We start from the raw sequence: 27,706 nt of genomic DNA on the forward strand, positions 1-27,706 counted from the left end.
CGCTTTAAAGTGACGCACAACATGTTGTGAGACATTCCCCGCGGTGATATTTACTCATTAACCATACAAGCTGTTTGGAGGCAAGACCGAACAGGTTGCTGGAGGTAGGAACATTGGAGTCATGCCTGAAAAACTGGCTTCATTTCATTACACGATGGTTGGACGTGAGTCAGCCGGGAGGACGAACACGTTGTACACCTCTGACTGTTTGACTGCCTTCTCCTCCGCGTAGCGTGTTTCTGTTCCCGCAAACAAACTTCTACCCAACTCACTTTCATACACTCCTCACGCCCCAGCCAGTTGTAAAGTGTAGTCCCTTGACCATGGATTGTCTTCCGTCCTTCTTAACAGTCGTTTGTATCTCGTATTATTTCTTAAAATGCAAATATATCTAACAACTATGTATGGAAATACGTTTGCGACAGCTTCATTAATTTCCTGTAGAATTGGTCATATTTCAGGATTTGTGGAAGATGAAGGAAATGAGCTATGATTAATTCCACACATGAAGCATCTGATTTTGTGCTTCAGGATATTTGCTGGACATTTGTTATGAAGCTTTGAATCAAACTTGAAGAGCCCTTATATAACTCGAGAGATGGATGATGTGACTTTAGCTCGCAGGCCAACAGTCTGTATTCACCACTCTCTGTTCTTGTCCAGGCTGCTGAGACTGCATGAAAAGCGTGACAGCAGACCGGACAGAGAAAAAAGGATTTTGGCCGCATACAAAACGAGGAGGAGGAGGCGCCTCTTGCGTTGTAGCAGAACCGCTTTAGATGGATTCTTCATGTTTGCTTCAGCCTCAGTGGAGACAGCTTGCTCTGAACACGTACGAACCGTGACAATAAGGTGTAAAACATGGCACATCGCAGCGCATGGATAGCCAGAAACATGAGCTGCGCCCAGTGTGGAAGAAGCGGCGCGCATTTGGAGCACAATGCGCACCGGGCAGCTGGTAAGGCGGCATTCAGATTATGTTAAATTGACTGTATGGATATAAGACAATATCGTTTCGAATAATATTGTTGGATAACTTTATGCGTAGCTGTGAAAGCAGACCTGCGCTCTTCTTGTCTTCGTGTTTGCTGTGACAACACTGACATGGCTGTTTGATCTTTGGATTCTTTTCACATCGGCGGCTTTCTGCTGAGCTCCAAACCTCCCTGCACACACCTGCCAGCTGTTTTAGGCTCCTCTGACTGTGGGTGTCGGTGTGACCGGCACTCAGTGTCGGACTTCATTTAGTGTTTATCGGGAGCGTTTGTGAAATGCAGTCTGGGGGGAGGATGGTGGAGGTGTCTGTTCTCAGTGGTTTATGACGGGAAGTTTTGTAATTCATGGTCTGATGTGTTTACAAGGTTCCGGAGGCGACTCTGAATTGTGGAAAAATATGTGTGCGTGTGTTTGTGTGTCTCTTATGGATAAGGAGGAAACTGTGGCAGTTAGGAAGTCTTCAGTGTGACCCTGCGTGATGGGCTGCAAATCTATATCAAAGTGCTGGACACACACACACGCACACACATTCAGCTGCATCCATCTCCCCCCTCACCAGTACCTCTGAGGGGATCAGGTGCCGATCAAGTCTTTTAAGGTTCAGGTGTTTTGACGTGCTCTAGGCCGAACACATTTTTTTTTCAGTTTCAGTTGAAACTTTTGATTGCTTCAGTTTTGGGACCATAAACCAACTCAGAATTCTTGTGTTTTTATCTTTGGCACACTCACACCTTCACTTATCTGTCTCAAAATGTGTAATTTGTCCACATGTAAATGAAACAGCATGATGCATCGGTGAACTTTCATGCTTTCTCTCTGACTCAATGGCCCACTGAGTCATGTACATACAATGTCACTCATGCACGCAGATGAGGCTCAGTTGAGGACGGCCGGCATCTGATGTTGAATCCTTCTTTTTATCTTTTTTTCTCGTTTCCTTCTCTCAAAACTGGTAATTTTTTTATAATTATGGATTGTGTGTGTGAGAGAGTTGGCATCACCTGAGACATGTCACACACCCCGACTCAATGCCTGTAAAATGTGCGAAAACATGTTGTGAAACAACCTTGTTTTTCTTTACTCGTGTCATTCAAAATCGGTCGTTTGTTCTCAGGCTGAACATGAGAGCATTGCCTCTGCTTCAGGCATCTCGCACTCCCCCGTCATGCTGCCACAGCTTTCACTTCCTCCAGTCAAAGGTCACGGGGTCAGCGGCCCTGCCGAGGGTCAGGTACAGCGGGCCGGCGTGTTCTCTTTACCAGCAGCCTCCTGATGTGTGGTCTGGTTTGTTTTAACTGGCATGTGGTTTTATGAAAGCCAGCGTGCTGTTTGCTGGTGTTATGGGTTTAACTCTTTCTTGCTCTCATGGTGTTCTGGGCTGCGAGTCAGACGCAGCGAGAGTCGGTTCGCCACTAAAATGACAAAATACGTTATCCTTATAACAACTTATTTATACAGAAGCATCCTTATGAAGATGTTCAGAGCCATTGTGGTTGTAGACAGGCTGTTTGTCTTCCCCGTCCAGTGGTCTTCAAACACACAAGGCTTTCAAATATTACTTTCATGTGTACCTTAAAGACTCTGATCCATATAAAAAAATTTAAAAAGCAGAAAGTAACAACAAATTACTTTTAGAGCTCATTAAATACTAAAAAAATTAAAAAGAACAATATTTAGAACAAAATAATATTGCATCTTTTGCAACTTTTTGAATTTCTTGATTTGATAAGGAATCATGTTGCCCTTTTTCAATTCAGTCAATTCATATGTTGACGCAATATCACTTAAAAATTGTGGTTCTGCTTTTACATAACACTTTACACTCAATTCAATGTGATTATCAAACTGGACTCCAACTGGCAACTTTCCAGTCTCAAGTTTCCCAATCTTTAAGCTCCATCGTCCAGAATACAATAGTGCATAATAGTGGTGGGGCATAATGTGGAGAGGTCCACTAGGAGCACAATTGTTGGTTAGAATAAATTGTGAATAATTTGTGAGTAGTGTATTATTACATTTTCAGGATCAGGCTCAAAGCACTTTATAGATTGTTACGAGACACAATTGATCAGATTAAGCTCTGAATCTTGTGTTATGACTTTAATTGCTCTGAAAAAAAGATGCAACAAAGACAAAAGAAGAAGTAGCAGTGACCTTAATGGGAATGGTGAACTGACCGGATTGCTTCCAGGCACATCATCAAACACACTGACAGGTTTCAATTCTACACGCAACAGATTCAAGCGCTTTGCTTCTTAAATATTCACCATTTGAAAGAGGGCACAGTCCTTTCAGATTAGTTGAGAACGGTCATTAAAAGATGGACGTGTGCGCTGCGCAGGAAGCCTCATCCTCCGCCGCGTCTCGGCCTCGATGTGTAACGTTCCTCTGCTTGTTTTGTCCCCGCACTAATGGAGAGAGTGAGAGAGATTGATTATGCAACCTGAAGTGCCACAGGGCAACTCCAATCTGGAAGTGCTTAGAGTAAGTATGCAGCGAACCACGGTGATTCCTTCAGGGCAAATTGAAGGAGGCATGATCTGACAAAAAGGAATTTCAATTTGTTAGATGTATTCCTTCAGACAAATGTCTCCCATGCTACTTATGTTTTCTAGGTCCTTGCTTTTTGTAGCGGTGGACAATCTTGTGTAAGTACACAGAGGGAATTATTTCTGTCTCTGATCTTGAATTGTTTTGTTGTTGTTAAGCATTTTGGCTTCTTCAAGTTCAAACAGCTGAAATTATTTGGACCAAAGCAGCAGTTAATACTTTTAGAGCCGCTGATGAAACGTAAAGCGAACTCCTGTCCTTATCGCAAAATCTCCCTCCTTGAAACAACTTTTTCTCAAAAAGCAGAAGAATGTTAACTAGCGCAGCACTGTGTTTGTGTCTGAGAGAGCGCTTTTTATTACAATAAGCTGTATTCTTCTGAAATTAGCAGGTCAGATTCATTAATCATAGCGTTTGAGGGCGGCTTTGAACTATCAGGCTAGGTCATTAAACCCAGTCTGTCTGGGGCGCGAGCGGGCGACACGGAAACACTTTGGAGAGCCCTGGTTCACCCACAAGACACACTAATAATGACCAGTGTGTGTGTGTGTGTGTCACAGATGGCCACGTTCCTGAGTGCTACTTTCGGCTCAGTGTGGGCTTAACTTGGAGAAATAACAACATAAGATGGGAGCAGGAAAAGGTTGCATGGGTGGGAGGGCATTTCAGTGGGTGACTGTGTATATGGTTTTGTATGAAAGTTGAGGGGTTCTGTGTGTGTGTGTGCTACTATGTTGTGGCTATTTCAGTTTTACAAAGTGTATTTGAGTTTTTCTGTGTTCGATGTGTGGTTTCTGTTTATCCCTTTTCATCTCTCTTCATTCTTTCTCGCTGTCGTCTCTGCGGCCTTTTAAGCGCTGTCGCTTTCACAAACACCAGCAAGTGAAATCCTACCCTCTGATCATCACTCCAACAAAGCTAAATTGTGTTCCCATTTAAGGTGAGGCTCACCCAAGCGCTCTCTGTGCTGCTCCCTTTTAAAACCAACTTAATCAGGCAGGAATTTGGGTTATTAGGGTCAGGGACACTGGGGAAACTGCCTGAGCGAGAAACAAAGGGAGGAGGAGCGAGACGGTGAGGACACAGATGTGTCGCATCAGGAGTGTCTTTATCTCAGCACTCATGGGAAAACTGATGGCGGTGCCCCGTCTGATTTAGCTGATTGGGTCACAGTTTCAGTTCAGGAAACTAATGCAGTTTTTTTTAAATGGTGCATATCAGCGTAGTTGTAGTTTATAACAACTTTGTCTCATTTTTCCCAACCGTGTTAGGAACCAATTGGCTACATAATAAACCGGTTTAAAACCTTAGTTTATGTGTACCTTTCAGACAGAACCCACTCGGTCACAACAGGTAATTACTCATCCTCTACATCTCACATTACCTGTGGTGTACCGCAAGGTTCAATTGTAGGTCCAATTGTTTTTTCTATATACTGTATGTCACTTTTCATTGCCACACCGTCCCTTCAGACCCGATGACCCAAGAAGCCTAGCTGCTGTCTTCATGATATCAACTGTTGGATGGCACAACATGTTCTTCAACTTAATAACTCAACAACAGAAATCATATTATTTAGTCCCCTGAACCCTACCAGTCCCATTGAAAGTGCATCTGTCTGTTCACATAAAGTCTACTGACAGAAACCTAGGACCACTATTTAATTCAGATGTAAGCTTCAAATCACAAAGGTTGTCCAGTCCTGTTTCCTTTAAATTAGAACCATCTCCAAAATCCAACCAATCCTTTCTCACCCTGACCAGGAACAAGTCATTCATGCATCTATCTTTTCAAGACTTGACTACTGTAACTCCCTCCTTACTGGCACCAGAAGTCACTCTCTCAACTCAAACTAGTTCAGAACGCAGCAGCTCGACTTCTCACCAGTTTAAACAGACAACATCACCCCAATCCTGGCTTGTCTTTACTGGCTCTCTGTTCGATTGATTTTAAGATTTTACTGATCACCTTTTTAGCAGTTATGGGTCCTGTCCCAAAATATATGGAAGAAATGTGGACCCCCTGCGAGCCAGCCTGCAGCATTAGATCCTCAAGTGGGGGTCTTCTGGCTGTTCCAAAGTCGAGGCTTTGGAACGACCTGCTTGAGGAGGCGAGGCTCAGAGAATCAGTAATCTCTCTTTAAAACTCATTTTTACAGACTGGCTTTTTTGTGATGTCGTCGGTTTACTGCTTCGTTTTATTGTTGGTTTTACTAAATTAAACTTTGTGTACTTCATCTCGTTGTATCATTGTACTGCTTTATTAGGGTTTAACTCTTACCTTAGTTTTCTTTTTTTTGTTGGGCCTCCCTGTTGAGCTTTCGGTTATTATTGCCTTGCTTTTGCTCTTTTGTTTGCCAAAGCACTTTGTAAACTCTGTTTTTAAAGGTTCTATAGAAATAAAGTTATTGTTATTATTATTATTATTATTATTATTATTATTGTTATTATATGCAGATGCAGAGCATTTTCAGTCATGTTTGTGTCAAAATGAAAAATGTGAATCCAGTATTCATTCTCCTTTTAGCTCTGTTTTTCGTCTCCGCCAACTCCTGAAGGAAATATCTGGCGCTTCAGCTGCTAATTGCTCCACTATGTTCACCAGCTCGCCACTAATTGTGTCTGCCGGTTGTGTTGAGCAGGTAGTGCAGAGTCACAGCTGCAGGCTGTTAAGTGAGGTAGATAAGAGCGTTGAGAGAACCAAAACAGTAAAGTTGTGGGGCCTGAAACCAAAACAGTTCTATAAAAGACGCTTAAATGCTCGGCATGGAGCTGAGAGGGGGAACTAGAGTTGGGCCATAACTCTCTGAGGGTTTGTCCCTACGAGCGACCCTTTACATTTTATGCTTTGTGCTTTTATTTGCAATTACTTTAGTGAGCAGCTTATCATAACCCTTAAAAAACATGTTATAAGTAAGCTATTCATGTAAGTAAAATAAATGCTTTAACTACAGCCGTTCATGCTGTAATACACTACTTATCTCCTCACAAATCAGTAGATGAGAAACATTAAATCATGAGGTTACAAGGACTCTAAGCCAGTTAGAGTCATGCACTGTTGGAAGAATGATTGTAGTTTAGTTACACTTTTTGTATAATTGAAATGTTATTGACAGGTTGATGGAAACAGTCATGGGAGGAATAGAGGGAAGCCAGAGTACCTACAAGAGTAACAGCTGTTATTTGGCAAATTTACCAAAGGAGGAATGGCTAATGCATGAATAAGAACAGCAATGTATAAACACAAAGGAAGAGTTTACGTTGCATTTTGGAAACCAGCTGAAACATCCGAGGTGTCTGAGATATCTGAGCAGCTAAATCAAGATAATATAATTTCAGGACTTACAACTCCATTTAGTTGCCAAAAACATGGCTAGTCCTGTTATATATCGGTCAATTTCCTCTGCTGTGAACTCTGTTACGGCCTCAGCCCTGAGAACTTGTTTCATTCCGTGGCTGAGATGATGACAGCAGTGCTCTCTCTCTCTCTCTCTCTCTCTCTCTCTCCGTATGCAGTAACAATGCAATCAGGGTTGCAGCTCGAGGTTAATGTGCTTGTATTTTACCGATCATGCTGTGACCCGCTGACCCCGATGCTCTGATGACCTGCAGTAACTCTCCACAGCACCTTTCGGCAACTTGAACTTGCACGTGTGAGGGCGTTAATCCAGAACTCTTACTCTTCAAACACGATATTTCCCACTAAAATTGCTTCCTCTATCCCAGTAAAGAACCATTAGACACGTTTCTCCAGAGCTCCTCTCTTTAGTGGGGGGGAGAAAGCTGCAGGGTCAGTCGAGTAAATCCCTGATCACTCAGGGTTATCATTTGGCAACCAATAAGTTTGCCTCTAATAGGTACTTTTAAAGAGGTCCAGGTTGGACTGTTTAACCCTACAGGGAAAACTTGAAAGATCTATTGTTCCCCATAATCTGTAGCTAGTTATCCCGGCACAAGCTGATAATCAGCAGAATAATCACCATAATATTGAGGATGTATCTTAAATGTGCATTCATTTTGTTTCTTTGTTTGGCTACCGGGCTGTAAGCACATCAGTGACATCTTATCATGTTCTAAAGTTGGAAATGGTGAACATGTTCGGCATTGTCGGTCTACTTGATGAATATAGGTTCAATATTTACTCTTCGTTTGCTCTATTTTGGTCTTCATCCTCTCATGAGGGAAATATCTAGGTCTTGAGCTGCTAAATGCTCCATTATGTTCACCAGATAGTTTCTACAAAATGCTGATGAGAAGGAACCAGAAGAGTAGAGTGGCCTTAAAACCCAAACAATGTGCTGAAAGACATTCAAATGCTCCTTAGAGCTGAGGGGAACCGTAGAGTTAGGGGATCTTTGGTCATTAGATCCAAGGTTTATTTAAAAAATATTGACGGCAGCAGCTTTAAATATTGATATGAATTACATCTGATTATGTGAATAATTATAAAATAATGGACTACTACAATTCTGATAATCCTTAAATTGCTATAGTCCAAAGATAATAATTGTTGTCATTTACAATGCAAAGTGGCCAATCTCCACATTGTAGAAACTGTAAGTGGAACATTTGACATATCAATGGTTGATAAATTAATACAAAATGTAATTGATTGTAAAAATAATTTGCCATCTGACAAATACAAATAAAAGAGTCTGCAGCCATGCAGCCATGCTAGCGTCTCTCTGAGGCTATATGTAGGATGCTAACACCCTCACAACGACAATGCTGATGTTTCCCTTTGCAGGTGTGTGATTGTAAACTAAACTATGGGACGAATTGAAATGTCGACCTGATGGTGGTGATAGAAGGACGAAAACTCAGGGATCACAAAGGTCAGTAAAGGATTTATCCTCTGGGGAATTTGAACATCTGTGCAATCCGTCCAATAGTCGCTGAGATATTTCCGTCTGGACCAAAGCAGCGGGTCGGCCGACAAACATTAATACATGGAGTCCAACCCAGCTCAGCCCGGCCCATGTTATTCTAATAATAATAATCCCCTGACAGATCATTCCTCTCTAAGTTTCTCTCCCTGCATGTTTTCTGTCTCATACGGGCCTGAAATAATTTTAGACACCTACAGGCTCAGATGTTGTCAGTCAGTTAATAAAACCTCTCGGTGGGAGTGAAGTCATCAGATTCACCCCTCTATTCACCATCCTCCTCCAGGCTGTGTAGTGTCCACACCTCTGATTAGCCCTCTACCTGTGTGTGCGTGTGTGCGTGTGTGTGTGTGTATGTGTTTGTGTGTGTGTCATTGCGCGTGCTAAATCAGTGTGAGAAAGTGAGAACGATGTGCGTTTTTGTGAGAAAGGATTAGGAGAAAAAGGAAGCAGAAAAAGCATATGTGTGCACATATGTGGGTGTTTGGGTGGGGGGCCTCCCCACCTATCTGAACCGAGGCATGGGACCTGCTATCTGTTTCTCATTTCGCCGGCGCTCTGTGGTTTTAAAGCAGTGACAGGCCTCAGAGTGGAAACTGGCACTAACGAGCAATTACATCCTGCCTGCCTGCCAGGGATTATGGGATTACAGACTGACCGGGCTTCAGTCTGCGCTCTCTTTCTGCACTCTCATTTTGTCATTCCCTTGCTTCCCTTTGTTCATTTTATCTCTACCTTTCGACTTCTCCTGTTCAATGGTTCAATTATCTTTTTCTCATTTTTCTTTCCCAATGACAAAACCCATTTTCAATTTTTTTTATTCTCTTTACTCTTATCATGTGATTTTTAAATATTTAATATTATCTTATTCTTTCTATCTCTAGCTTTTTCTCCTTTGATCTCGCCTCGCATATAGTTAAGGCTCGCTGTCATTAACTGCAGAGTGAAATTGTTTTAGTTGGAAAGGGGAAGAGAGCACATTTTACAATTCAAAGTATATGATGCATGATGGAAATGATAAACAGTAGGAGGGGATGAGATGAAGGAGAAAGTGCAGGAGAACATGACTCCTTAACATCATATTAAAATCTAAAAAAGTCCACTTACCATAATGCAAAAAAATGTGGTTTCTGCACTTGGATAAGGATTTAAAAAAGTCAGAATTGGAGGACTCGAGGTTACACCCTGAATGGACCACTGTCAATGGAACAATGCAAGCAAGATTAAAGCTAGTTACACAACCCGTTTTCACACTACTCTGGATGCATATATATGCAGAGCTTTGGGGCACATGTAAGTACAGCAGATATCATCACGTTTTGTGGGACCTCCGCAGGTTTCTCAGTGTCTGGTAGTGATCAGACGGCTCTCCTGCATCTCCTCTTACACTGCAGGTGTCTTTTATTGAGCCAGAGGTGATTTAGTGTACTCTTGTTTTTCTCCTCACTCTTGCAATCAGGCACCGCGGTAGTGACAGGTTAAAGCTGGAGGTCAGATCATTTCACGCACGTGCATGCGCTCACGGCAAATAACCGAGTGTTTCTCTAATAGGAGGTCATTATCAGAGAAGTTTGGCCTTTAGAGGGAGGAGAAACACCGCGGAGCTCAGCTTTCTTTCTTTCTGCATTTTCTTTTTACAAGGTGAGAGGTTTATGGAGGCTCTGTGGGCAAAGCTTAAGTCTGAGGACGTAATGGTATACAGTAGACACCAAAATCAGAAACACGTTTGTTTTTTCGCTCTCTTTCTCTTCGTAGCAAAGATGTGTGTCTCTGTTAAAAAAAGTAGTATTAATAAGAGTCTGAATTAATTATCTTTGAAATTAAAATACATGGCAGAGAGCAGTCACTGTGAAGTCATTGTGACAGACTTAACATAACACTTTTAGATCTATGTTTGGACAGTCTAAAGTGCACAATGGAAATGTGTTTATGAACCAATAAGCTAGTTTAATGAACGAATTAAATGAAATACATTTTGACTAAAGCAGTAATTAAAGCATAACCACAACAAATCTCGGGAATATAGTCAAAGGCTGCAAGGACGCAGTTACTGCTGCTAGTTGTTAGCAGGATTAGTTTATGTTACTTTCTTCTCCATTGTGATTAGATTGTAATAAGTGGTGTAAAAAAGCATGATGAAATGTTATGCTTTGAATCCTCCAGCAAATAGTTTATTTTAAAACTCTATGGTGCATTATTAAACCCAAAACAACATTACAATAATTGTAGGTATCAAAGTATTTGTCGGTACAAGTGCAGGCTGCCGGCTAAATGGCCGACTGTGACTCTGCCAGCTACTATTTATTTAAGCAAATCGGTACAGATCTCTATGTGATCTATAAATACATTTACTGGATATATTAAAGATTTCTCCACCTGAGTTTCAGATATCGGTCATCAGGGTTAGCTCTGCTGAAGGACAGCTGACAAATCAGTGTTGATTTCTTTGTTTGTTTTTATGAGGTAATGAGTGGGACACAACATGATAAACGTCTATGTAAATGCTGAAAACAAAAATGTTTATAATTAAATCAACTGTGGTGAAAACTGTTGGTTGTGAATTTTGAAAACAGGGACACACATGTGTTTTACAGACATTTGTAGGGACTCGGGACACCCAGCTTGAAACAAATCCCACATTGCTACCACATATAGGCTACTGGTCTTAATTTGGACCAAATGTGTGTTTACTGCTTAAAGTGGATGTCAGATGATGGTTGTAAGATGAAAGTCCAAATACTGGCAATAATGATAACGTCTCTCTTAGTGTAAACTGCTGCTCGGTCTTCATGATATTCTGTAAATGTATGTTACTTTTGCTGGCTTCTGTTTTAAAGCTAATATCTTGTACTTTTACCTCATAAATATCCCTCAAACTAAATCCACATCCATCCTCTCCAAGCACTTAAACAGTATTTGTAAAAGCAATTCAGAGCAGCAGAATAAACTTTGGAAATAGTAACTGGCTCTGGCTTTATGGGTTGTACTTGCTTCAGGAGGGTTTTCCCACTTAACTGACTGAACAACAACGGGAGCGCCGAGGACCAACAGTGCAAATGGAAGGAGACAAGAACTCTCCCCGCTGCAGACGTCCAGTCTGATGGACAAACCAAAGGCTTTAATCAGCCACACAAGGAAGAAACACGCGCTCGGCTTTCTAGAGACGTAGAAACACGCGCATGCACGCCGTTGGATCTGAAACTGTGCACACACCATCAGTAGTCTCGTGTCAGTCTGGAGCTCTTAAGGACCATTGTCCCGCTCCTTCTCTCCAGCCCTCGACTTCCCCACCCACCTCATCCCAGAAAAGGCTGGAGGCGTCGGGCTGTAAACAGCTCCAGAGTGCCAGAGTGAAATGAACCAGCAGACAGGCCCACGTAGACTCCCAGCTTGCTGATCTAAAAGGGGTTAAACACTCCCAGCTGCGATGTTAGGGACTCAGAACGGCACCTCTCCTTAGACCCAGCCAGGATCTTTATTCCTATGTCGCGCCTCGCACTGCTGAGACAAAGGGAGATGGAGGGCTGAGGAGCCGGTTTGGTTTTAGGTTGCAGCCCTCTGTCTGTATGGCTGATTTATGCCCACTTCTTCTCCCCTCCCTCTCCCCCTCCTCATCATCTGTAACTGTGTTCAACCTTGACTGGATCGCTTCAGCTGGAACACGAAGGATTGCAACAGGTCTTATCATGACCTGGGATCTGTAACCTTTTGTCAGTCTTCCATGTCATTGCACAGACAGAACTGCGAGGATTGTTTTGGACTTTTATATAAACATGGTACATTACATATTGGCGAGATCTCCAAATACATGCTTGAATACGTTACTATGGCCACACAGTGTTGCTGTAGTTCAGCGCAAAGGTTATACAAAGCCTCTTAGAGATGACAGATGTGGTTTCAAAGATGTTGGTGTCTGTGGGCAGAGGGTTGTTTAGGAAAAACAATGGTTCATAGCTGATTTAAAGAGGTCAGACATTAGTGCAGAAATGTTGATTGGCCAGCAAGCATGCTAACGTTATGTGTGTAGCATTTTTCAAAACAGAAGCCCTATACAGGAGAAAGAAAAGTGAAACAGGAAGTCATGTTGCGACATTTTAAAAGAAAGCTTTTTAAAGACGGGTCCAAATTTGGCTTCTCTGAGAAAGAGATTAGTGGTCGGCCCACACAACTATTAAGATACAATCAATTAATTGATATGAAATGCATCAACAGGTTTTTCATGTTTAGTTGGACAAAATCCACAATTTATTCATTTATTGTGAAAAGCGTGTTTTCTGACATTTTAAGGACCTTGGTGTCAGGATCACCACAAGGGTTCATGAGATATTCTCTCCAGCCTTCTAAAAAGCATTACAATTAAAAAGAGAAGACATTGGTTGAACTGGTCCACATAGCGTATGCGAGTGGAGATGAGGAGAAGTTAACATTCCCACATAAAGGGTCACCAGACAAAAAGGTTGTAAACCATCGGACTTAATACTGTAAAATATCCAGTAATGGAAGTGTTCATTGGCTGGTCCGCCATGTTGGTCCAGACTGAAATATGTCAACAAACTTCAGATGGATTGCCTTGTCATTTTGTGTCCAGAGGATTTATCCTAATAACTCTGGTGATCCTTTGGCTTTTCCTGTAGCAATACTTTTCTGTAGAGCTGATGCATATGACACATAAAAGTTACTACTTTTGAGCTGAGCTTCACATTTTGTGGGCCACAAAACACCCGAATGACCTCATGTTATGGGATGTGTGGTTGCTCCGCAACCCTCAAAACTGCACGTACTATATATATAAACATCTGCCTCTGTGATACTTCTTATCACCTGTCCTGCATCTGTGTGTTTTTTTTGTCTGGGACCTCCGCGAAGTGCTCTCGCTATGCCTGGTTCCCCCTGCTTGTACCTCTGCCACAGGAATAACCCTGAAGAATGCCTTTGACAAGTGTATATCGCAGATGCTGCCTTTTGTTGCCGGCCCAGGGCCGTTTGCATGGATGTATGAACCGACAAGCCGACACTAGCCACGCTAGCTGGCAGCAAACACTGGCCTTTTACTGAAGCAGCAACAAACACGATGGCCTCATGCACTGAGAACGTGATTTATGTGACATGACGGCTTGCTCTGGGGCCCACTGGGTTGTTTTTGTTTAGTTTTTTACAGTATCTGGACAATTGTGAATGCGTAGACATCATATTGCCCGCATGTTGTGCCTTTAGTTTATGTTAACCTTTTCAAAGGGAGTTCTGGGAGGAGCAGAGTTGACAGTGTGAAGCCTTGTTCTTGTTCTTACATTCCTCTCTTTCTCTCTCTACAGGTGGGAGCCGATGGAGGGTTCGGAGGAAGGATAGACAGGAGATTACCTCTGTAATGTCAGCTAAGGCCAAGGTTTGTCAGAAAACAGACGTCTAAAAGGCAACATGACTTTTTTCTTCCTCTACTTTTTCTTCTGTCACTTTCTGTACTTTCTACCTCTTCCTCAACTCCATCTTTCTCTCACTCTTCGTATTTGGCATCCATCCATCCATCCATTATCACCCGCTTATCCGGGGTCGGGTCGCGGTGGCAGCAGGTTCAGCAGGCCGACCCAGGCTTCCCTCTCACCCACAACACTTTCCAGCTCATTCTGGGGGATCCCGAGGCGTTCCAAGGCCAGCCGGGAGATATAATCCCTCCAGCGTGTCCTCGGTCTTCCCCGGGGCCTCCTACCAGTTGGACGTGCCCGGAAACCTCTAATGGGAGGCGTCCAGGAGGCATCCTGACTAGATGCCCGAACCACCTCAGCTGACTCCTTTCGACACGAAGGAGCAGCGACTCGACTCCAAGCTCCCCCCTGATGTCCGAGCTCCTTACCCTATCTCTAAGGCTGAGCCCGGCCACCCTACGGAGGAAGCTCATTTCGGCCACTTGTATCCGAGATCTCGTTCTTTCGGTCACGACCCAGAGTTCGTGACCATAGGTGAGGGTTGGAACGTAGACCGACCAGTAAATGGAGAGCTTTGCCTTCCGGTTCAGCTCCCTCTTCACCAAGACGGACCGGTACAGCGCCTGTTTTACTGCTGCAGCCGCACCGATCCGCCTGTCGATCTCCCGCTCCACCTTACCCTCGCTCGTGAACAAGACCCCGAGATACTTGAACTCCTTCGCTTGGGGTAGGCAGTTTGCCCCCACCTGGAGGGAGCAATCCACCGGTTTCCGGCAGAGCACCATGGCCTCAGATTTGAAGTTGCTAACTCTCATCCCTGCCGCTTCGCACTCGGCTGCAAAACTCCCCAGTGAATGCTGGAGGTCACGGTCCAAGGAGGCAAACAGGACCACATCATCCGCAAACAGCAGAGAGGCGATCCCGAGACTCCCGAACCGGATCCTCTCCGCCCCCTGGCTGCGCCTAGATATCCTGTCCATGAAGGTCACGAACAGGACCGGTGATAAAGGGCAGCCCTGGCGGAGGCCAACACCCACCGGGAACGTGTCTGACTTACTACCGATGAGACGAGCACAGCTCCTACTGCAGGCGTACAGAGACCGGATGGCCCGTGCCAACGGGTCCGGCACCCCATACTCCCGCAGCACCCCCCACAAAACCCCCTGAGGGACCCGGTCGAAAGCCTTCTCCAGGTCTACAAAGCACATGTAAACTGGTTGGGCAAACTCCCAGGACCCCTCCAGTAATCTTGCGAGGGTAAAGAGCTGGTCCACTGTTCCACGACCGGGACGGAATCCGCACTGTTCGTCTTGAATCCGAGATTCGACAAGCGGTCGGAGCCTCCTCTCTAGCACCCTGGCATAAGCTTTTCCCGGGAGGCTGAGCAGTGTGATACCACGATAGTTCGAGCACACTCTCCGGTCCCCCTTCTTGAAGATGGGAACCACCACCCCGGTCTGCCAGTCCATGGGCACTGTTCCCGACCCCCATGCGACACTGAAAAGGCGTGTCAACCAAGACAGCCCAACAATGTCCAGCGCTTTCAGCATCTCAGGGCGGATCTCATCCACCCCTGGCGCCTTGCCACCAAGGAGCTTTTTGACTACCTTAGCAACCTCTGCCAGGGATATGGGTGAAACCACCCCAAAGTCTTCCGGCGCTGCCCCCTCTCCGAGGGACATGTTGGCCGGGTATAGGAGTTCCTCAAAGTGCTCTTTCCACCGCCCGACGATGTCCCCAGTCCGGGTCAGCAGTTCCCCCCCCCCTGCTGAGAACAGCCTGGGGTAGACCCTTCCTGAGCCGTCGGATGGTTTGCCAGAACTTCCTTGAGGCCAACCGAAAGTCCTTCTCCATGGCCTCCCCGAACTCCTCCCATGCCCGAGTTTTAGCCTCCGCGACCATCGCCGCTGCAGCCCTTCTGGCCCGCCGGTACCCGTCAGCTGCTTCAGGAGACCCCTGGGCCAGCCAGGCCCGAAAGGCCTCCTTCTTCAGTTTGACGGCTTCCCTCACCTCCGGTGTCCACCACCGGGTTCTCGAGTTGCCGCCACGACAGGCACCAATGACCTTCCGGCCACAGCCCCGAGCAGCCGCGTCCACAATAGAGGCTTTGAACAAGGTCCACTCGGATTCCATGTCCTCAGCCTCCCTCGGGATTTGTGAGAAGTTCTTCCGGAGGTGGGAGTTGAAGACCTCCCGGACAGGATCCTCTGCCAGACGTTCCCAGTTCACCCTCACTACACATTTGGGCTTGCCAGGTCTCTCTAGCCGAGTCCCCCGCCATCTGATCCAACTCACCACCAGGTGGTGATCAGTTGACAGCTCTGCTCCTCTCTTCACCCGAGTGTCCAAGACATACGGCCGCAGATCAGATGATACGATTACAAAGTCGATCATTGATCTCCGGCCTAAGATGTTCTGGTACCAGGTTCACTTATGAGCCACCTTATGTTCGAACATGGTGTTTGTTTTGGACAAACTGTGGCTAGCACAGAAGTCCAACAACAAAACACCATTCGGGTTCAGATCGGGAAAGCCGTTCCTCCCAATCACGCCCCGCCAGGTTTCTCTGTCATTGCCCACGTGAGCGTTGAAGTCTCCCAGGAGAACTATGGAGTCGGCAGGCGGCGCCCTTTCCAGGACCCCTCCCACCGACTCCAAGTAGGCCGGATACTCCGAAATGCTGTTTGGTGCATAAGCACAAACAACAGTCAGAGCCTTACTCCCCGCAACCCGTAGGCGCAGGGAGGCGACCCTCTCGTTCCCCGGGGAAAACTCCAACACAGCGGCGCTCAGCCGGGGGCTCGTGAGTATCCACACTCCCGTCCGGCGCCTCTCACCCTGGGCAACTCCAGAAAAGGTCAAAGTCCAACCCTTCTCCAGGAGCTTGGTTCCAGAGCCCATGCTGTGCGTGGAGGTGAGCCCAACTATATCTAGCTGGTACCGCTCCACCTCCTGCACCAGCTCCGGCTCTTTCCCCGCTAGTGATGTGACGTTCCACGTCCCTAGAGCTAGTCTATGCCGCCAGCGATCGGCCCGCCCAGGTCTCCCGCCTGGCCCGCCACCCGGTCTACATAGCATCCGACCCCGATAATTCTCCCTGCGGGTGGTGGGTCCACAGGGTGACTGCTGCTCCATGATGTTTTTTCGGGCTGAGCCCGACCGGGCCCCATGGGCGAAAGCCCGGCCACCAGACGCTCGCCGACGAGCTCCCCTCCTGGGTCTGGCTCCGGGAGGGTGCCCCAGTTTCCCTTGTCCGGGCAAGGTAGCTTCAGTCCGTGGGCTGCTTATCATCAGGGTTTATTGAACCGCTCTTAGTCTGGGCTCTCCCCCGAGACCTGTTTGCCTTGGGAGACCCTACCAGGGGCTGATGCCCCGGACAACATAGCTCCCAGGATCACTGAGCCACTCAAACTCCTCCACCACGTTAAGGTGGCGATTCATAGGAGGAGGGCGATTCACAGGAGGAGCCGTATTTGGCATTCTCCCTCAAAATCAAATCACCATCTCTGCAAATAACCTGGCCTTGTCATTTGTCATTTACACTGAAACCCCCATAAACCAGAGGACAAGTTATGTGAAGGTTTAAATTGTTCATGAAATCCATCCCCACAAGGCTGAGAACTAAGCTTTCCATAAAACCGTCATTGTCGAAGCTTTCACGGCTAAATTATAAGCCAGTGGACGAAGTTTGATCCATGTGGAAAGACCGCAATTATTTGAGGAGTATTACGGAAGAGTAAAGATCTACTTTGATGAAAAAGGCTTAACACAAAGTACTGCTGTAGCTCGTTGGAAGAGCCGTGTGCTTCATGTGCTCATATAGGTATCATCTCATTTCTTTATCTGTTCTTATATCTGTAAAGCTCTCTGTCAACTTGTTACTAAGTACATGGTTACGACGAAAGCAAAAGACCAAACTGCCAATTCATCCATTCTTTGTAAGAAAAGAAGAGAGCTCAAAGACAACAGCAGAACTGTACACTCTGTTAATCTCAACTTCCTAGAAATAGCACAAATCAAAATGTCTATATAAGACGTTAGACAAGAAAGAAAATGCTTATTCTTACAGATGAAATAATTATACATTTTATAAAGTACCAAAATATACCAGTGGATGTCAACGCTTCTCAAATACAGCAGTAAGAGCACCTGTTATTGGTTACTTTTCATGCCATGGTTGGTTCCATGCAATCCTCGGCTTTGTTCACTCAAGGAAGTCATGTGTGACTCCTGTCTCCTGTAGGTGCTGCTCTGGGTGCTGCTCTCTCTGCTGCCTCTAGTGGAAGGAGCTCATATGAAAGCTGGTTCTGCTGGTGTGGGATCAGACTCGGGCCACACCGGGGGCCTGCTGGCAGGCCAGGAGGAGAGGGAGCTTCCTGTGACGCTGCCAGAGGTGGTGGAGGACGAGGAGCAGGAAGAAGACAGTGAACCTTACTCTACTTGGCACACTCTATATGGTACTGATGCTCTTGTGGAAGTGTAATTTACAACACATCTGCTACACCAGACAGTATTAAAGTGGAAAGAGGGCATGAGCCTGGGCATCTGCTCTGTATTTCAGTCATTAAAATATATGTTCACAAGATTTAAAGGGTGACAAGTCTTTTTAAGTCAAAAGGTAGATGTGACATTGTAGATTTTGCAGGATAATTTGCATGTTATTGCTCATAATTTCCTGAATCAGTATTACTTTTCACGTAACTCTCTCTGCCTACCACTCCTCTTTTCTCTCCATTTTAGACCCCTTCGTAATAGACGAGGTGGATGACCATCCCAGTAGTCGCTGGGCGGGGCGCTCTCCCCGCTCCTCTGACCCCTCAGAACCTCAACCCAAGGGATCACCAAAGAAAAAGAAAAAGAGGAAGAAGAAAGAAAAGGAGGAAGAGGAAGAGACAGGAAGAGTAGATAGAAAGGGTAAAGGTAAGAGCAGACAGCCGAAGCAAAACAGCCGGGAATGCCATGTGGAGATGACAGAGATGAAGGTTCGGGACCTGGGCCTGGGGTTTGACTCGGATGAGATTGTCCTCTTCAAGTTTTGCGTGGGCTCCTGCCAGTCTTCAAGAACAAACTACGACTTGGCATTGAAGGCGCTGCTGGAGAACGGTTCGCTGCCCCGGCACACTGCCCGCAAGGTCAGCAACCACCCCTGCTGCCGTCCCGACCAGTACGAGACAGTTTCCTTCATGGACGCCCAGAACACGTGGAGGACTATCCAGTCATTATCAGCAGCCAGCTGTATGTGTATGGGCTGAATACATAAACGAGGGAGAAGGTGACTGTGAGGGGTGTCACCCATCCTGAACAGAGAGGAGTCAAGAGGCTCAGGGTGAGGAGGCCTTGGTACAGGGAAGAGCCAGAGGGCGCCGCTGTTACACACACAGAGCAAGGAAGTGACGGAGGCTACTTGTTGGCTTCCTGTGGTGTATCTCCTGTTGAAGAGGTCTGGGTGCAGCTAGACAATTGAGGTCAAAGGTCAAAATCAGAGAGTGAGGGGGAAGTCATCAGGGAATCGCTGCCTGGATTTATTGTTGCATCTTCAAAGAGTGAATTGTTTTCAGCTGATTGCAGGAAACTCCAGACCAGTTAACTTGACTGTTTTGCTTTAAATGGACGAGGCCTGAAGGCTGAAGCTCAAGAGATATAAAGAAAAGACGCTATTAAAGGACTATCACTGCCTTTATATTCGTACAAAAAAAATAGACTGATATGATGTTCACTATTACTCACAGTGACGTCAGCTCCTCACAAAAGTATATCATTTTTTCCACATAAAAACAGAGACATTACATTATATCGTTTCTATGTTCAGGTGAACTCAGCCAAATGGATGCCATGCATCTTCATGTATTACTGTATAAAAGTAACATATATTTATTTCTGATAAATTATTTATTTATTATAGCTTCATGTGAGAGCTGTTTTATTAACTCTATATTGTAGATAAATATCTATTTATTGCCGGGATTTACATTTCATGTTACTTCTGCTTGAAGACAGTACGTATGTTTTTTAAAGGTGCATTTCCACATTTATCCAACACCTCATAAACCTGGAGTGGACAAATAATTCTGTGAACATTTTGAAAATAGAAATAGACTTTTGTGAAATAAATTAAAGATTTTAAAAAAACAATACAAAAGCTCAAATACTCTCTTACATGTATGAAAGAGAGAATTTATGTATGTATGTATGTATGTATGTATGTATGTATGTATGTATGTGTGTGTGTGTAGGTATGTATGTATGTGTGTGTGTGTGTGTGTGTGTGTGTGTGTGTGTGTGTGTGTGTGTACGTAGGTATGTATGTATGTATGTATGTATGTATGTATGTATAATAGATCACCAGAAGCAGATTTACCGACATTGAAATGATGTAGTTTACCTAATGCATGGTTTCTTCTCAATAGCACCTCACATACTCAACATCACCTTTTCTACAGCAGTCAGTCTCAATGTGCAGAATGGATGTACAGCAAACAAGAAAAACATTTACACTGCAGGACCTCAACGTTTCTCATCTTAAAGTGATGATTTGCATTTAGTTAAACACTCCCTGTATGTCACATTATTATTATTATTATTATTATTATTATTATTATTATTATTATTGTTATTATATAAAGTTTTCTTTATTTTTGTATGGCATTATCCTCTAAGAGAATAAAGTTTTTTAATTTACATCTTGTCATCACTGTTTGTTTTCCTGAAGGCGTTTGACTGCCATAATGATTTTTCATCTGAGCAGGATCAACACCTTAATTTTTTCAGTTCAATTTAAAGGGGACTTATGTCATAGAGCCACCTGCTGGTCCAAAATAAATATTAAAATGTGAATCTGTGCCCAGGGTGAACTTAAAGAAGCTTTGTTCGCCTGACGCCTGTCTGCTCAACCGAAAATGTTTGTTTTAAAGATAATTTCTTGATCTTGAAACAGCAGAATCGGTCAAATTCAGTGGTTTGCTGTCTTCTGTGTCATTTTATTTAGCTGCAGATCAACCAAGACATCAAGCGAACACCACAGGTCATACAGCTTACAGCAACAGCATTTCCTTGTCTTTTTTTAAAAGGATGATATTCAAGTTGGCTGTTATCAAATCATTGTATGCAATTGTGCGATATAAAACAAGATGTAATACGTTTCAAAAGGTCTATATTCAGTTGTCCCTGTATCATACAATTGTACACTTTAAAGCTGGTAGTTGTGTCCATGTGTTATTCTGCACCTCACCTGAATGGAGACATATTCTGGTTGATATAAGGACGATGCTATAGATGCACATCCCCAAGTGGATCACTTAACCTTCAAACAAAGATTTACATTAGATTTTGAGAGGTTTGTGGTTAAATCCCTTACGAGGGATGTATGATGACCGAGTGTTGACTGAAAAGGGCTGTTTCATTAAAGGAATACTAAAGCCACAACATTACCATTTGTAATAGTACATTGATTACCACGTGTTACCTTGAATTGTTGAATTGTTGTTAATATTTGTATTATTATACCTCGTCTCCTTTTTCTTCAAGATTCAAGGTAACAGGTCTTATTGATGTGGTCATTTGTGGGTATTTGTTTAAAGCTGAAATGGCCCGCAGGTGGTTGAAAACCATCTAAAGAGATCCAGTGTGGAGATTTTGCTCACAGTTTCAATAAAAAGTGTTCTGTGCAAATGAAACAACTTTGAAACAATTATAAACGGATGGTTACAGTTCACACTTCTTTATCAAAGGCATTTCGCTGACTGACATGAACTTGGTGTGCTGAACGTGCAGGTGACAATGTCAACTTTTCTAACATGCGCGGACAGGAGCGGCGTTGGACCGCGTCCTGGAGACGACTTGGCCGCCACCTTCTGTTTGGAACCAGCTGCTGCTTCCTCTTCACACCCGGTGATGGCGGTCGACTCGACGCTGAACGGGTGGAAGTTGACCCGGGCGGTGTCGTAGTCCCATGCTTGTCTCATCTCAAAGTCTGTAAACGATTTGTTCTTGATGGACACCCGGTGTTCCACGTCGTTTCTGTAGGTGGCTGTGCGTAATGACGCGTAGCTGGTGTCATTGCTGTTTAACGACGGAGGGGAGTGTTGACCTCCGACCCAACCGATGTTGTCACCACGCCCGTCTTTAACATGGGACGCTGTGCTCTTCAGCTTCTCGCAGCCTTTTATCAGCAGGTTCTTCCGGCACAAAATGTACACCCAGGGGTCTAATATGGGGTTGAATGAGGCGAAGCGGATCGCCAACATGTCGCTCCGGTAGTCAGGCTTCCCTCCCGCAGAGATATAAGCAGGATCGTATAGCTGGTTCACAAAGATTCGCACCTGTCAGATAGAAACATGGACAGAGAATATTTAAGAAAGCTTTTTTTGATCACAAATAAAATAAAGAACAGTAATTAAAAGTACTTGGCAGGCACATTGCTCAAGTATCGTGATAAAATAACCGGATGACCTTACCATTAAAGGGATGGAGCAGACCAGGAAAACGATGGTCATGAGGATCAGAAGCCAGAACATTTGAATTTCCGCGGCTGAGGTGACCGACGGCAGCCGGGGGAAGCGGCGACGTGATCCTCTCTGCTCACATGACTCCGTCCTGACTATCACTGTCATCTGGTTCATCCCCACCAGCGACCTGCACACCGCCAAATTACACAACACTGTCACTGCGATCAGCACCAACATCACGCCGCCGTACAAGAAGGAGTAGCAGGCTCCAAGTAGATCCATCGACCTCCAGTCCAGAAAGCACCACGTTCCGGGAAAGTGCCGGACGTGCTGCCCGAAACCAAAACTGGGCATAATGCACAGTACAACGTTAGCCAGGTAAATGAACAGGAGCGCAAAGCGCGCCATTTTCCGGTCTATGTGTTGGGAGTAGAAATACGCATGGTTTATGGCCAAGTATCGTTCCACGGCCATGGCGCACAGGATTGACATCCCGGCTGAGCCGAAGAAGAGCATGGAGAAGGAGAAGAAGTGGCAGAGCACCACTCCTCCTGGCCAGCGGTTGGCCACATATGTGGCGATCACCACCGGGCTGGTGAAGCATGTTCCCAGCAGATCCGTGATGGCCATCCCGCAGACCAGGGTGTAGAAAGTGGTTTCCTTCTGCTCCTTTTTGGAGATACACAGCACAACGATGGCGATGATGTTCCCCAGGACACCCACGGCGAACATCGTGGCTGAAGTGACCAGAGACTTGGACTCCAGCCGGAGTGCAGGGAACAGACTGTGGTTGTGGCTGAGAGAGAGAGGCGGCAGTGACTCCGAAACATTCATGTCCAGTTCTCCAAACGCAAGAGTGTCGTTGATCATCATTAAAACCAACACTGTACACAAAGGTTTAAGTGCAAGGATTTCCCGCAATGTTTGAACACTTACTGTGTAAATATAAAGTGCTTGTCAAAATAAATAATTAGCTATAACACAACATCCCCAAATATCGTTTGTTCAAAAAAAGTATGACATGCATCACATTATAGTGCTTCTTCTGTTTAGTTGGCAGCAGTGTGTTTGTCTCCCGTTGTGCCCACATGAAGGTGTGCCGTAGTGTTGACACCGCTCGTGCTGCGGGTATTTAAGCTGCGTGCTGATGTCAGGAGAGTGACGCGCGGCTGTGTGCGCAGCGACCCGGTTCAGATCACATTTCTGCAGACGGCCAAAGAATAAATATTGAGTACCTTTCATTGCTCTTCATATCAGCCTTAACTCACTAAATACCGGAGCCAAATGTCAGCATCTGATCAAACAACTGTAAAAATCTGTTTTTGAAAAAAACATTTTTTAAAGTTAATAAAACCCGCATGAATTTCCTCTATCATACTCATCATTAAACGTCCGCCATAAAATAAAATAAAAACATATATTTTGGATTAATAGCCTAAATACATAAGGAGGGTCTCAATGCTGAGAAATTGCAATAAGCTGTTAGAGTGTATAATAGTATAACTACCTGTAATTCAATAGGCTGGGAAGGTTTACTAAAAAACATGCACCTAGTTTGTATGACCACATATCGTCCAGGAATACAAGTAAAGACAGCATGTCATAAATCCCAAACTTCAGCACCAAGGTCAGCGCCTTCAAGACAATCAGCACCACGGACATGGATAGTCGCCACACTGCTGTGTTTAAAACCACCCACTCAATAATAATAATAATAATCATAATAATAATAATAATAAACACTCAACATTTACTCAACCATTATTAAATAGTGCATGCTTGTTTAGGTTGCAATCGATGGCACAACACAGACCATATAGTTTGAAAAAGTAGGACATGATTCATTTCATTTACCACACCCTTCATTGAGAAAGGACTTTGGTACTATATGCAAGTTATTTTTAGCCCAGCTTTTCTGTTTTTGCTCAATAGGTTTTGATGCCTAAACCTCAATTTATTTTTGTAATGTTATGTCGTCCTGAAAAATAAATCGTTCCGAGGAACCAGAAAAAAAATGCAGCATGTTGTCCCTTAACACCAAGCCAATATATTGAATGTCGTGAGTGATTCACATACTGCCTTGAGACTGTGTTGAAGCAGAGCACTTGGCGCGTGCACACGTTGCTTAATGAATCACATCAACCATAAAGTGCCTCTTTTGCATAAGAGGAAACTTGGGGACACACAAAGTGAAACTAATAATATATTTATGTCTTTACAACCCCACGTCTTTATCAGTTGGCTGGCTTTTATCTCAGGGTTTTGTGTCACATGCGTGCATCTTTTTTGAGACTAAAGCACAATTTCAGCAAGCCTAAGAGAAGGAAACATCAAGAATGATTTATGTGAGTTGCTTTTTAAAATCCATTTTGTTCAGCGCATTTTATTGAATTTAAATGCTCCTATTGAAATGATTCTATAGCTGTTGATGTCACTTTGTCTTTACAGAACATCCACTGGACAAAACACTGATGACAGCCCAGACTGGGACTTCTGACAAGAACAAAACATTACAAGGGTGCGCTTTCTTTTCACCGTTTGAAGGACTTTCCACCAATGAATCTCAGCTCCAGCAGGTTTATTTCAGGGTATCGATTATTGCGTAACTTTCATTTACAGGTTGTGTTGCAGCTCCATTTGCTCTTTGTCATATAGATTTTACATAAGCTCTACACTTTGGTGAGGTTTATTATGCCATCCCTTCTCTTTTTCAATTCCTTTGTATGTTACAGTTACACCAAATTATACAGACCAGGCCAGGGATATTAACATTATGGACAACATCAATTCATAAAAAACACATGAATTTAAGTATTAAGTACAATTCTGTATTATCATAATGATTTTTGAGGACCAGATAGTCTTGGGACCTCATGTAATGGGAATTTGATCAATAGCTAAAAAGGCGTATAAGATATTTGCCAAGAAATGCTTTGTAAATACGTAGAATACAGTGCCTTTCTCCATCCTGCATGGTACTACCCACATGGCCACACATGGTATTAAGTTATGATATAGAATAAATAGTCAATATTCTTTAATAGTTACTACAATAAATAATAGTGGTTTAGTGTTTTCCTTAATGACACAGGCATCCTACAACACAGTATATTCCTATAGGCACATTTTAAGTATTTGCAACATCTTACTGCACGACACGCGCACACACACCCACGCGTACACACACACACACACACACACATGGAAACAATCGGTTCATATAAGGAGGAAAGGAATCCAGCTACACAGGCTGAGACAGAGAGCCACAACATCCACCACAGTCTAACATTAGATAGACATTTTTCTCATTGTATATGATGAATTCTTTCATTTCCACAGATTAGATTATCTGCTGCTACTTCTGCTGCGTGTGTGTGTGTGTGTGTGTGTTCCCTCCGTGATGTAACACCCCCAAGCTAGACGTCAGTGGCTCTGATACTTTCTCTCTCTGCACACACACACAACCTGAGGGACTCATGGCCCACACACTATGGGCAGACATGGAATGGGATTAATAAGGTTTACAGTAGTGTGTGTGTGTGTGTGTGTGTGTGTGTGTGTGTGTGTAATTGTCTTTGTGTCTCTGTGTGTGTGTGTGTGTGTGTGTGTGTCATTGGTCTTCTCGCCCAGGACATATGCTCTTTGGGGATTTCCCATTTAAATGACCCAAATCTGTTTTCAGAGCCTCTAATCAATTGTCCCTGGAGAGTATGTGCAGTATGAAAGGATGTTGAGACGATGTTTCAAATATTCATGAGACTGGCTGTAGAAGGAGGAGGTTGATGTATGTGGAAACCACACAGGGTGGTTTATTGGTGTTTGAGTGGGCATCTCAGTTCTCACTGAGCAATAACGTGCAAGAGCTTTGGAAGATTTTCACTGCTTATTTGGTACAAAACAATATAATCGATGTCCTGTCTCGAGAGACTTTAATTTAGGTATTGATCTGCATGTGACGCATTTGCAATCAAAAGGTCACAGAGCATTACAGGCTTACAAATGACATGCGAGTAGAGCAATTCCTTTGTTCCAGGTCTGGAATCTGTTGTCTATGTTAGAATGAAAATGATCTCAACTGTGATCTTTTCAGCTAAAACTGGAAAATAAAAATCAACAGGTACTGTGTCTGTGCGGCTCAGAAACACCTTATTTTATTTTAAACTTCTGCAGACTGGTGTAAAGGGATAGTTTTGTGAAATACGCTTATTTTAATTCTTGCCAAGAGTTAAATAAAAAGTGTGATGTCATTCTCATATCTGCACAGTAAATATATAGCTACAGTTAGGAGCCGGTTAGCATAGTTCAGCATAAAGACCGGAAACAAAAAACTAATCTGACACTAACGCTCTTTTAGTGTGTGTATTATGTGTGTGTGTTGGGCATTACATACTATACTACAACATACGTAGTATAAAGTGCAAAACGGGTCAATTAAACAAAAGACTTTAAAAGTAAAAGTAAAGCTGACTTTTTGTCGTTAGTCACTGAGTGACAAGAGTTGTTGGGCAGGTTAACTTCAACTCTCTTAAACCTCAACCAAGGTTTTGTTGTCCAAACCTAACTTCCTGTGAAGATGGAATTTGATTTTGAAAAGACACTGTGCGCTTGGTGAAGAGGGAGCTGAGCCGGAAGGCAAAGCTCTCCATTTACTGGTCGGTCTACGTTCCAACCCTCACCTATGGTCACGAACTCTGGGTCGTGACCGAAAGAACGAGATCTCGGATACAAGCGGCCGAAATGAGCTTCCTCCGTAGGGTGGCCGGGCTCAGCCTTAGAGATATGGTAAGGAGCTCGGACATCAGGGGGGAGCTTGGAGTCGAGTCGCTGCTCCTTCGTGTCGAAAGGAGTCAGCTGAGGTGGTTCGGGCATCTAGTCAGGATGCCTCCTGGACGCCTCCCATTAGAGGTTTTCGGGGCACGTCCAACTGGTAGGAGGCCCCGGGGAAGACCGAGGACACGCTGGAGGGATTATATCTCCCGTCTGGCCTTGGAACGCCTCGGGATCCCCCAGAATGAGCTGGAAAGTGTTGCGGGTGAGAGGGAAGCCTGGGTCGGCCTGCTGAACCTGCTGCCACCGCGACCCGACCCCGGATAAGCGGGTGATAATGGATGGATGGATGGAAGACACTGTGCGTGTTATGAGCGTATTTTAACACTTAGTCCCTGACATGTGTAAACCTGATGAGGGGTACGTAAAGCATCACACCCTAACCCTAACCCTTTGACCAAGCTGTGCTATTTGATGCACTGGTGTGAGAATCAGTTGTAAAAGCAGAGGCATAAAACCCGGATGGTACAAAATGTTTGTTCGTTGGCCAGAAGCCGTGACTGCCTGAAGACTCCAAGAAGTCACTGCTCTCAGACCACAACGTGTCATTTTTACACTTGCAAGCGAGATAACGTGTTTAGTAG

General features: G+C 44.4%; 2 protein-coding genes across 2 annotated transcripts; one reads left to right on the forward strand and one right to left on the reverse strand.

Moving 5' to 3' along the window:
- Positions 1–669: 669 nt before the first annotated feature.
- LOC117746640 (artemin) lies at positions 670–19,929 on the forward strand. The gene is made up of 4 exons (XM_034555907.1): positions 670–958; positions 13,744–13,814; positions 18,095–18,308; positions 18,592–19,929. Exons 1-4 carry the CDS (start codon positions 862–864, stop codon positions 19,101–19,103), a joined length of 894 nt encoding a protein of 297 aa, XP_034411798.1. The 5' UTR covers positions 670–861; the 3' UTR covers positions 19,104–19,929.
- Positions 19,930–21,572: 1,643 nt separating this feature from the next.
- ptger4c (prostaglandin E receptor 4 (subtype EP4) c) lies at positions 21,573–23,165 on the reverse strand. Its single transcript, XM_034555394.1, has 2 exons — positions 22,305–23,165; positions 21,573–22,169 (listed from the first exon to the last, which is right to left on the reverse strand). The coding sequence occupies exons 1-2, from the start codon at positions 23,163–23,165 to the stop codon at positions 21,573–21,575; spliced, it is 1,458 nt and encodes a 485-aa protein (XP_034411285.1).
- Positions 23,166–27,706: the final 4,541 nt, after the last annotated feature.

This window comes from Cyclopterus lumpus, chromosome 17, assembly GCF_009769545.1.
Source record: "Cyclopterus lumpus isolate fCycLum1 chromosome 17, fCycLum1.pri, whole genome shotgun sequence".
Classification (NCBI taxonomy): domain Eukaryota; kingdom Metazoa; phylum Chordata; class Actinopteri; order Perciformes; family Cyclopteridae; genus Cyclopterus; species Cyclopterus lumpus.

Bases quoted from the DNA above. Each gene is read 5' to 3' on its own strand.
- LOC117746640 (XM_034555907.1), top strand. From the start codon at position 862: ATGGCACATCGCAGCGCATGGATAGCCAGAAACATGAGCTGCGCCCAG. The intron at 959-13,743 runs GTAAGGCGGCAT...CTCTCTCTACAG, and splicing joins CAATGCGCACCGGGCAGCTG to GTGGGAGCCGATGGAGGGTT. The intron at 13,815-18,094 runs GTTTGTCAGAAA...TGTCTCCTGTAG, and splicing joins TAATGTCAGCTAAGGCCAAG to GTGCTGCTCTGGGTGCTGCT.
- ptger4c (XM_034555394.1), bottom strand. From the start codon at position 23,165: ATGATCAACGACACTCTTGCGTTTGGAGAACTGGACATGAATGTTTCG. The intron at 22,170-22,304 runs GTAAGGTCATCC...TCTATCTGACAG, and splicing joins TCTGCTCCATCCCTTTAATG to GTGCGAATCTTTGTGAACCA.